At 45.3% G+C, this 12268-nt stretch overlaps 1 protein-coding gene across 1 annotated transcript in view; it reads left to right on the top strand.

Moving 5' to 3' along the window:
• Nucleotides 1-1976: 1976 nt before the first annotated feature.
• LOC119659229 (polycomb protein Scm) overlaps nucleotides 1977-12268 on the top strand; it is a 28217-nt gene continuing 17925 nt past the window's right edge. Inside the window, exon 1 of the mRNA XM_038067203.1 lies at nucleotides 1977-2686. Coding sequence (XP_037923131.1) covers nucleotides 2183-2686 — 504 coding nt within the window. The 5' untranslated portion in view covers nucleotides 1977-2182. The remainder of the gene's footprint in view (nucleotides 2687-12268) is intronic.

Below are 12268 nucleotides of genomic sequence, written 5' to 3'. Positions count from 1 at the left end.
GGTTGTCTGATACCATAGGAACCGGGGTAGTCTTCTGAGAGCATATGCATGTTCCAGGAGAATTCCTGTGGAATATATTCCCGACCCGATTATTTACGTTTGGTACCCTTGTGGGAGTTACATGGTGCCTCAGGGCTAGTCAGAGATCCTTAATGTGTTGCTTACGATACGGGGAGGAGCGTCAACGTGCAAGTAATCCCCCTACTTGGCATCATACTTATGTCCGATAAATTCTCTCAGTGTATGAGAAGCCATCCCCTTCGGGACCTTGGTAAGATAATGTGTATTGGACCCATATTAATAGACTGCGTTGCCCCAAGCGAGCGCTTATCCGTCCATGAATTGCGGGATCAGCTTAACGTCGTTCACCCTTCAGGGAACTGGGGTAAGAGTTTTCTCCCCGAGGATATACCCGTTAGTAATGGGCCGCGCGGCCCGCTCCCTTGCACATGCTGCGGCTATAAAAACTTTTATAGAAATCAAAAACTACAAAATTAAGGTAACAATAGGGATGGCGAAAGAGGCTGTGTTTTTTCGCAACACGAAACTTAGGGATGCGGAAAGACAATTAAAAAAGAAGACTCGCAAAGTGATGCGGCACTCGGGCACGAGACGGCAACTGCTGCTGACGGCTGCTGTTCTCAAACGAGGCACAGAAGAAGTCGCTGAAACTGGGCAGATGTCTTTGGCAATAAACCCAGTAATAGCGCAGTCGACTGTGTAATATCAACAAAGGTGTCAAAAACCGACCTCGTGGATCACATTTCCTTTTGCACGCGGACGTGAGGCGCGGAAGAAGAGTCAACCGCACTTCCTGCTTAGAGCAGAAAGAAGAAGGACAAGAGACATGAATTGTGGAGCACCAAAAAAAGATGGGGAGACGAAGAGAAACTAGATCGCCAGCGCTACTTATTAAGGACAAGGAAAGCAAGACCTTTGCGGAAGTCCTCAGTGAGATCCGTTATAAGATCAAGCCCGAAGTCAGTGGTGCAGAAGTATCTTCCATTCAGAAAACGAAGGGTGGTGGGATCCTCGACGAATTAGGTCTGTAGATAACAAAGCTATGTTCTGTGAAGCGATCATAAGACTACTTGGGGGGAAGGTGTTGGTTTCTAGCCTGGAACTAAAGTACTCTCTAAAAATCTCAGATTTTGACTGACCCACAGAAGAGCCCAAGTAGGAGAGACTATCAAACGCGAATGTCTGGAGGTAACCAATGTCCGGATTTGTATCATCTCTCTTGTTTACATATTTTTTCGTATCCTGATCATATTCCAATCGTCATAAATTTTCTAAACAGGAGGAATTTTGATAATGGTGTGCAGGTCTCAGTAACTTTAATGAATATTTTAGGGACAGCGGAAGAACCTCGAGAAAAGGAGCGGATTGGATGCTTACCGGAAAACTGACAAACATATGTATGTAACAATGACCAATATCCGTATAACTACGAAATGAATTGTTGTTTAAAAATATATTGTTTTACAACAAAGACTCAAGCAAAAATATTCGCTTTATTCCTATAAAATGCATCATAAAACTCGCCAAAAGTCGCATGGCTAATGCTTGGCTTTGATAAAGTGGGAATTTAAATTAAACTTACTTTGCAATGGCTGCCTACATAGTCGAATAAAAGCATTTGTGCTGTTGTTAGATGAGATAGAACTTAAAAACTCAAACCTCATCCTCTGCCATTTACAAATCATTTCACTTCCGGATTAAATTTGCGTCATTATAACCAAAGAGACAAATTCAGACTAAAGTCATTCTCGTTATAGGTAATCCGATCTTCCCCTAGTAAATACTAGATAGAGGGAGATTTGTGTATTTCCGGTCGACATAAATTTTGAATTTCAAAAGGGAATCTACCGGTCAATTTATTCAAACTGAAATAACGAAGATTGTCGACGCTATTCTCCGCAAGGTGGCTCTTTCGTTAAAAACGATTTCCAAGCTAGCCCTAAAATCGCTTTGTTTGTTTGCAAAAAAATATGGCGGACGTTGTATATGTTGTCGCTTCATGAACTAGAGTTTCGCGAAAATACAGTGAATTTACCCCATAAAAAGTGTATCTTGTGCAATTATCATATCTAGCAAGCAAAGAATCATTCAGTTTCCATATCCTTATTGACTTGTGCGGGTAATGCCGAGAAATTTCGCGATTTGACTTAATCGCAGAGAAATGTCATCGTCGGGTGGCAGAGACTCAAGCAGTGGCACGGCGAACGCCACCGCCACTAATGGGGTCGCCGGTGGCGCCGCTGCCGCTTCATCGCCAGGATCCGCGAACGGTACCAAGTCGCGGGGGCGTCCCGCGAAAAAGCCCGCGCTTTGTACATGGTGCAATGAGGGCAAAACGCCCCTGCAATATGTCCTTCCCACTCAGAACGGCAAAAAGGAATTCTGCTCGGAGTCGTGTATCGTGGAATTTCGCAAAGCTTACCGCAAGGGCGTCTGCATACATTGCGATAATGTAATACGCGGGACTACGCCGCACAAGGAGTTTTGCTCGAACGTTTGCATGACGAAGCATCAGAAGAAGAACGGGACCAACTCCCGCCACAATAACAACAACAGCCACCGCGAGCAGGAGCGGAACTCGTCGAGGATCAGCCCGGCCCCAACGCCAACTGGACCGTTCCAGTACGAGAGCTTCCACGTTTTCGACTGGGACGACTACTTGAAGGTAATTGAATTGCGCGAATTTGTTTATGTAAAGCGAATCGAATGGTTACAAGGTTGGAATTGATTCGCCTTCGGTCGTCTCTGCTTCCGTCCCGATGGATTCTCAGCGGCATTTGCTTCCCAATGGGGACACAAATGTAGTCGTTAGGGGCCTGCATTAGCGCTAGATGCTCTGAGGGACGTGTGGGAGGCAAGCGGAGTCACGTAGAATCGAATTCTAATGATGAATCGATTTTTCCGTGAACTTGGGGTTGGAAATTTATTTCTAATTTAGCGCGAGATTATGGAGAATGGAAATTGAAATTCAGGTTTACACGAGAAACCTATTTTAGAGATAATTCTGACTTACCTGCGAACAGTGGGGTGAATGTGGAAGCCACCACGTTTGTCCTTCGAGGGAATTAGCACCAATTACCCAACTATCTAGGCATGTTAGCATGAAGCTCCGCTTATTCATCGCGGTCTGTGATTCAATATAATAAAACCGTGTTCTCCCTCGTCCTTTTTATCTGAGTCGGGAGTCATCTTGATCAAACGTTGACCCCTCAATGAAAGGTTGCGTTTAAGTAAGGACCATAGGCTATGCACATCCTATTGGAATGTATAAATCATGCCCTGGTAACGAAGGGGAGTCACCACAAGGAAGCCAGAAGAACATATGAATGCTATGCTACCCGTTGTAAGAGCACCAGATTCCACTTCCTCGTTGCAGGATGGGCAATGCGATCTAAAAATATGTCCAGCTGGTGAATTATGGCCCGTCCGAATGCCCGCAATATTGCTTCATATCTTGCCGCTTTTCTTGGTTTGGTTTGTTTGATCATGATCCATGACTGCTATGCCTAGGGCAGCGAAATCCAGCTTGTATCTTTAGAACCAGCATGTAATGTTTCCTTGGGAGAACTTCTTCCCATCCTGCAAACAGGTTTTTCTTTGAGGTCTTCAAAGAATTATTTACCTAGGGTCTCCAGCATGTCCCTGGTTAGAGGTGGGCAATTAGAAAGAAATTGCCTGAGGTTTTCACCCAACTCTTCTCAACTCTTTCTGTATGCCGCGTTTGGTGGCAGTAATCTGTGCAAAACTCCACAATCTACAACGAGCCGGCTCCACTTTTGCAGGTGATAGAGGCTGCAAAAGAAAGAATGCAGGCTGAATCCACTCAACTTAGAAGATCGATCTTCAAATCTTATGAAGGGTGGGTGTGTTGCCAGAAAAAGAGCGCTGAAAGAGGTAAAAAAAATCACAATTTTTTTATGGATAGAGGTAGAAGAGATTCTTCTGCGCCAAATTGGAATGCTGTGTGGGATTCCCATTCCCTAAAACCACCGACATTTCTCCGGCGGCACAAAGGGCTCTGGTCTACACTAGCGTCATTAAATCCTATCCCCGTCCTGCTCCCTTAGGCAAAATCCAGTTCCTGGAGTTTGTTTAGTATCGTGGCTATTGTTTCGTTTGCGGCGTTATAATTTTAATCCCACTACAGAATCCATGAGATAATGTGGCCTCCCTTTTTTTCATCGACGTGTCTCGATCATGAGAACATAACGTGTTCCGGTTCCTCAGATGTAGCGACTCAGTTCATCTCTTTAACACACGGAATCAGTAGATCAATCCAGCGATGCTTGTCCTAATCTTTCCATCGTCGCTACAATCTCATGTACAGTTCTTCTCTAGTGTCTTTACGCCCTTCTCCTTTAATAAGGATCTAAGGGGATCATTCCCTCGAGCACTAGCAGCTTTCCGCGATCCTATCCTATACGCACTGCATACCCTAAAGAGATTATGCTGCACTTCACAGTGCTTCTTGTGGATTGTGCACTTGCTTTGTTCCTGCGTAAATTTCGACGTTTCGAATGAGCAAACAGCTGACCTGTGAGTGCCCTAATTGGATCTTCGGAATTTGGCATATAAATTCCAATATGCATTGTGCAGAAAACACGATTACTCACCTGCTTTGTTCGCTTGCCTTATAATGACCTAGTTGCGCGCTCTTCGCATACACCAATCCCAAAAAGGTTCAGAGTCCATCCGTTGAATTGGATTTCAAAATCGAATCCCGGAATTCAAGTGCCCGCCTTCGACCCCGCGTCAAAAGACCAGGCGGAAAATTGGGTTCGGTCCGCAGTCAACGACGACGAGAAGACAACGGCTGCATCGTGTACTTTGTTTCAGCATAGTTACAGTTTTAATTTCATCATCGCAAGAGTCGGCGCGACCTTTTTCTTTTGATCGGGTTCGTGTTTTTGCGTTCACTCTATTTCAGGTTGCTCCGCTGTAGTATTCCGCGATATAAGATAATGTCGCGCGAGAGACGAGGATATTACACGTTCCTTCTGCGGCCCTAATCGTCGTTTTGGCGGCGGAACCCGGAGATGTGATTCCTCCAGTTGGAGGCACAACCACGTGTTGGTCGGCCAGGATAAGAAATTCTTCGTACTCATCGCCAACTTGTTGAGCGAGTGCTTGCTTCTACGTCCTACTGAAGGACCAACTCATCAAGCTTCTTTCGTTAAGTGAGATAGCCAAGCTGAATCACTCACTGGCGGATCTAACGCTTAACGACCGCATACCCAACCACTTACTTCAGGAAATGAAGCAGCTGAGTGGGGACAAAGTTGGCTCGTAACTCCTAAACTCCTTGTGGTTCAGCGGCTACCAGAGAGTACGCATGCCTGTGCCGACGTCGGTTCTCTAGAGGTTCTGGCCGCAAATGCGATAAGATACACGAGGTACATTCGCCCTGTGATCGTGGGGGTGTGTCGCGGGTCCATCGACTATACGGAATTGAGGAGGCAATTGGCCGCGCTTACGATCAGTGTGGCCACACTGACGGCTGCGGTGAATGCTTTTTATTCGAGAGAGTAGTCGCGAACTCTTTCGACGGGCACCTCGAGAAATGGACGAAGGGAGTTGTTAGTTCAGGAAACCCCTTACCGTCCGGTTCATCCGCCGGTCGAGCTAAATATTCTTCGTAACAAGAAAAGCCCGAACATAATGCTGTTGACGAAAGAAGTCCCACTTTTCATCAACATCATCATCATCAACGGCGCAACAACCGGTATCCGGTCTAGGCCTGCTTTAATAAGGAACTCCAGACATCCCGGTTTTGCGCCGAGGTCCACCAATTCGATATCCCCAAAAACTGTCTGGCGTCCTGGCCTACGTCATCGCTCCATCTTAGGCAGGGTCTGCCTCGTCATCTTTTTCGACCGGTTCGAGATATTGCTATTATAGACTTTCCGGGCTGGATCATCCTCATCCATACGAACGAAGTGACCCGCCCACCGCAACCTGTTGAGCCGGATTATATCAACAACCTGACGGTCATGGTATCGCTCATAGATGTCGCCGTTATGTAGGCTACGGAATCGTCCATCCTCATGTAGGGGGCCAAAAATTCTTCGGAGGATTCTTCTCTCGAACGTGGCCAAGAGTTCGCAATTCTTCTTGCGAAGAACCCAAGTCTCCGAGGATTACATGAGGACTGGCAAGATCATTGTCTTGTACAGTGAGAGCTTTGACCCTATGGTGAGACGTTTCGAGCGGAACAGTTTTTGTAAGTTGAAATAGGCTCTATTGGCAGCCAGCAACCGTGCGCGGATTTCATCGTCATAACTGTTATCGGTTGTGATTTTCAACCCTAGATAGGAGAAATTATCAACGATCATAAAGTTGTAGTCTCCTATCTTCATTATTTTCCATTGGTTTTGGTTTTGGCGCTGACGTTGCCACCAAGTACACATGTACACATTAATGTGCAGCCCAAGATCTGGATGAGAGTAAACTGTTCATATCGGTTTGTTCTTCCCATGATGTCAAGATCGTCAGCGTAGGCCAATAGTTAGGTGGATTTGAAGAGGATGGTTCCTCTCCCATTTACATCGACATCACGAATCACTCTGTCCACGGCCAAGTTAAAGAGGACGCATGAAAGAGCATCCCCCGGTCTTAGACCGTTGTTGATTCGTCTCGAGAGTGATCCTGCTGCTTTTATCTGGCCTCACACATTGGTCATGGTCAGCCCAATCAGTCTTATCAATTTCGTTGGGATACCGAATTCTCGCATGCCGATGTACAGTTTTACTCTGGCTATGCTGTCATAGGCGGCTTTAAATTCGATGAAAAGATGGTGCAACTGATGTCCATATTCCAAAAGTTTTTCCATGGCTTGCCGCAGAGGAAAATCTGATCTGGTGCTAATTTGCCTGAAATGAAGCTTCTTTGGTATGTGCCAATGATGTTCTGACGTATGAAGCTATCCAGCCTAACAAGATAGCGGAGAATATCTTATAGATGGTACTCAGCAACGTGATACCTCTATAATTGCTGCACTGTATGATATCCGGAATGTCTGGAGTTCCTTATTAAGACAGGCCTAGATCGGATACTGGTTATTGCGTCATTGATGATGATGATGATGATATCTCCCTTTTTATGTATGAGACAGATAATGCCTCGTTGCTAGTCGTCAGGCATTGATTCGCTGTCCCGTTCTTTGAGCATCAGTTGATGAACGGCTTCGTGTAATTGGTCGCCTTCATATTTAACCAATTCGGCTGTAATTCCATAGGCTCTTGGCGACTTATGGTTTTTAAGCCAGTGAATTGCACGGACTGTTTCTTCTATGCTTGGTGGTGGCAGCATTTGTCCGTCGTCTTCAGTTGGCGGGACCTCCAACTCGCCGATGTTCTGGTTGTTTAGTAGTTCATCAAAGTACTCAACCCATCGCTCAAATATGCCCATTCTGTTGGAAATCAAATTTCCCTCTATTTCTCGGCAGGATGATCATCGAGGTGTATAAGGCTTCATCCTACTGACTTGTTAATAAAACTTCCGCGTCTGGTACGGATGCTCCCTGTACTTTTCGAGTTCCCAGACCTGTTCTCTGGGGTTTCCTTTTTTCGTCTGTGAAGTCGCTTCTCCGCTCGCCGGAGTTCGTGATAAGTCTCTAATGCAACAATACTCGGTATGCAGCATTCTTCCGTTCCGTTGCTAGCTTACATTCATCGTCAAATCTGCCGTTCCAAATCTTTTTCAGCTGAAGTCAAGTATGTTTGTGGTCGTATTTATGATAACGTTCTTCAGATGATTGTGAAGATCATTTGTCGATGCTTCACTGCTTCTCTGTTGACTGCGGCTGTTGCAGCATCCATTTCCCTCTCATAGGTGTTGTGGATGGCTTCAGTATTAACTCTCACCTGATTGTCAGAGGGGATGTTATCCGAGCTCGGAGCATTATGCCAACGAGATAATGATCCGAGTCTATATTGCCCCCCTATATATTCTGACATTCATCAAGGCTGAGAGATGACGGCGTTCGATCAGCACGTGGTCAATTTGCTTGAAAGTGGTCCGGGCTGGAGAGGCCCACGTATGTTTGTGGATCGCTTTCCGCGCAAACCAGGTACTTCCAACAACCATTTCGTGTGACACTGCTAATTGAATAATCCGCAGTCCGTTATCATTTGTATTTTCGTGTAAGCTATGGGAACCAACGTATCACCAGAATACGGGCTCCGTCCCTACTTGGCTGTTAAAATCCCCAAGTATGATTTTGATATCATATCTGGGACAGGCTTCAAGGGTTCGTTCTACTGCCTCGTAGAAGGTACCCTTCTCCGACTATGCAGTCCCCTATGTAGGGGCGTGAACGTTTATTAGGCTTATATTTCTAAATTTGCCACGGAAGCGCAAAGTGCATAGCCGTTCGCTTATGTTTTCAAAGCCGATAACAGATTTCATTTTTTGGATGGCTAAGAAACCTACCCCGAGCACATGGTTTACTGGATGGCCGCTATAATATATGGTGTAGCGACTCTTCTCCAGGAAACCGGTCCCTGTCCAAGGGATCTCCTGTAGCGCTGTTACATCAGCCCTATATTGGAACAGGGTATCAGCTAGCTGCTTGGCAGCTCCATCTCTGTAGAGGGAGCGCACGTTCCATGAGAAAATGCGCAAATCATTATTTCGTTATCGTTGCCGGGTTCGTCGTTGTATTATCAGTCCAGTCCAAGGCTTCTGTTGTCACTTCGTAACAAGTTGTTTTCCGTGTAGGGAGCACCAGTTGGTACAATTTGTCCCGTTTTTAGGCACAGGAGACACGCCTTCATCCTTCTCTGTCTGCAGCTTTTCGTTAAGAAACAGCTCCCAGCGGTCACCAAATTGAGGTGGAGACAGGGTTTGGTAGTAGAACTGTTGGTTTTGGTTCAGCAGGCGTTTCCCAAGTTTTATGCTCCTTTGTGGGTACCAATTCACGTTTCGCCGCGCTAGCTAGACTACCCTTTGACCACCCTAAATATTCTTCGTAACTAGAAAAGCCCGAACATAATACTGTTGACGAAAGATGTCCCAGGATAGAAAAAGGTGCACCCAGGTGTACTACTTCGATCTCTGTTGTGCAACCGTTTGAATACTTCCAAGTCAAACTTATTGACTGTTAGTGTTTCTGACACAAATTCACTGTGAATCATACTTTTTCCTACCTACATATGTCAAAGTCTAATTCCGATGTACTTCCTAGTCTCAAAGAATGCTACTTTTCTCACCATTCGCACTTCGGTCACAGTATAGTGAAAGGGTAGCATGGCTTGGTAAAACTTCGATCTACTGCTTTAAACTTTCTCATCGTTATCAACTTCGTTTTTGACTGCTTTAATTCGCCGCAGGAAGTACACGCTATTTACACCGGTTTTTCTCAAGTCTTTGATGCGTTAGCCACAATATTCACCTCTCAAAACTCTCTGCTCAACGTACCCTCCTCAATCATCTCATGGCTTTTCTGCCTTCCAAATTGTTCCTGCAATGTTTTCTAGGGTCAATCACCCCGTCCCTTCTCATGTTTACCTTGCACAGAGACCTTAAATTATCTGCCTCTGCTTCTTCTCCTGTTTGTGCTCTCTTACAATCTAATCGATCTATTCTGGTGCGTTGCGGGTTGATTAACAAGTTGACACTAATAGTCAGCAACTGTCACTGGAAGTGCTACTCAATTAAACCCCCGCCCACATCCTTTCCCTCTCATTGCTGATCTGGGTGCAATCTTCAATGACAAACTTCGTTTCAATTCCCACAGTCCCGCTTCCAAAATGGCTGGCAGTATCCTACGTTCCTCTTCAGATTTTACTACTGAACCCTCCTTAACACTTTTCAACTCTCTCGTTAGAAACATCCTTGAATGTTGCTCTCCCCTCCGCAGCTATGATTGTCGTGTTTTTAAAGCTGTACAGTTAAAATTCAGTCGGTCCTTACTTGCTTCTCCTTCTGAGGACACCTACTTCTTCCACTAACTCGTATGCCCTGGGAATTTGAGATATGTCCCAGTGAATGGTAGAAGGGAAGGATCGTAAAAATTCCGAAAAATGTACTTGAATTGAATACCACAATAGGGAAGGTGCTTACATCGTCGTAAAGATTGTAGCTAACATCATCCTGGAACGCATCAAGGAGCACCTCGAATGCTTGATCGAGAGAGCAGACTGGGTTCCTCTTCGGATTCTCCTGATCATTGCTGATTCATTTTGAGACAGTATTCATAGTTCAGAACTCAGCTTCATCAATTTCGAGAGATTTTTCGATAAAGTAATTAAGAAGTGTATTCGTAATGGTCTACACAGGCGCTGCATTCCGGAGAAGCTAATAGCTATTATAAGACCGACAAATAATGGCGCAAAATGTAATTGAAATTCAAAGCGGAATCTGAAAAGGTTGCATTCTATTGCCAATAATGTTTCTTTTTGTCATCAGTGACGTTCTTCATGCTGTTTTATTTAGGAGACCTGGACATCAAACATCTCGACTACGCTAATGACATCTGTTTGCTCTATCACTGGACCTTTTTTTTCCAATTGGAGGGAGGGGCATAGGTGAATAAGTTTCTTAGAAAATCCTGAGTATAATGCTAGCTCTTTCTGGGAAAATCTTGAATTCCTTCGTTTTCTGAGTTCATTGGGTTTCATGTAATTTTATTTTCATTTAAATACAACTCATTTCGATAAACAAGACTTTTCTCCACTCTATTACTTAAAAACTGATCATCATCATCATCAACGGCGCAATAACCGGTATCCGGTCTAGGCCTGCCTTAATAAGGAACTCCAGACATCCCGGTTTTGCTTCGAAGTCCACCAATTCGATATCCCTAAAAGCTGTCTGGCGTCCTGACCTACGCCATCGCTCCATCTTAGGCAGGGTCTGCCTCGTCTTCTTTTTTTATCATAGATATTGCCCTTATAGACTTTCCGGGTGGGATAATCCTCATCCATACGGATTAAGTGACCCGCCCACCGTAACCTATTGAGCCGGATTTTATCCACAACCGGACGGTCATGGTATCGCTCATAGATTTCGTCATTGTGTAGGCTACGGAATCGTCCATCCTCATGTAGGGGGTCAAAAATTCTTCGGAGGATTCTTCTCTCGAACGCGTCCAAGAGTTCGCAATTTTTCGTGCTAAGAACCCAAGTTGAAAACTGATATTCCACTAAAAAAACAATTCATTTTTTTCTAAGTTTGTCATTTTTATCATGGCCTGCTCCGCGTCGATATGAGACGCAGGGTCTATTCTTTTTTTAGTCAAGAAGAATACTTTGGGGTTTCTAGTACAAGGTTGAAACCATGGAAAGTCATCCATCCACTTATCCGGCACATCATTATGCCAAGTTTGCTTTGCGCTTGTTCGAAACTGCATCCAGCAACAAGCGCTGGAAATCATTTGCATAACCGACTGCGACTTGTTGAATCTAAGCTGACTATCATAAGAAGCGTTTCAGAGGTCCGGCCCTAGGATTAATTTTCGCGCTACCCCCGACGTGACTCCATTCTCTGACTCTGTAGCATCTCATAGAACAGGAAGCGGTTCTTCAGATAATCCCTCAAAATTTGAAGGAGATAGTTGGGCACGTGAAAAATGTTTTCTTCTCGAGCCCTTTCCCGGCTGTGTCAAGCATACAAAGTGGTCGGTAGGAAGACGACAGCTCAGGGTCGCCTTTCCTTATGCTGATCAGCGCAAGCTTCGCCACCTTCCAACGAGATGGGAAAATGCCCTCTTTGAAGCAAGCGTTGAATGCGCCGAGGAGTGACTCTGGTCGTTGTAGGAGCACCAGTTTGTATACCTCTGTTGGGATACCATCGGGTCCTGCTGCTTTCTTGTTTTTCATAGAGAGGACTGCCTCTTCCAACTGTTTTATAGAGAAAAGTACGCAGTCCTCAGCGTACTCCGCGCTGCTGTCATCCCATACGGGGTCCGCAGAGAGTAGTGCCCGTACAATGTTGTCCATCTGTTCGGCTATAAGTGAACAGGATTTCCACAGGGCCCCGGTTTTTCGGGTTACCACATTGGAACCGAGTCTTCACCGGTCCCCATTCACCTCATCAACCAGGTCCTGCCAACGAGCTTTAATCCTGTTTATTGCGCTGCGGAGTCTCCTTTTGGCTGATCTGCACTCTATTATTATGATACATGCCTCCTCCCGGCCGTTTAAACATTGTATCAAGCGGTGGAGTTTGTGACAGTCCTTCCGGGGTTCCTACAATTTCCGCAGGTCTTTGTTATCCGCTTTATATCTGAATTTACGGCAGTCCTACC

This window comes from Hermetia illucens, chromosome 6 (assembly GCF_905115235.1).
Source record: "Hermetia illucens chromosome 6, iHerIll2.2.curated.20191125, whole genome shotgun sequence".
In the NCBI taxonomy this organism is placed as follows: domain Eukaryota; kingdom Metazoa; phylum Arthropoda; class Insecta; order Diptera; family Stratiomyidae; genus Hermetia; species Hermetia illucens.
The sequence above is the reverse complement of the archived record's forward strand: the minus strand, read 5'-3'. Positions and strand labels throughout refer to the sequence as shown.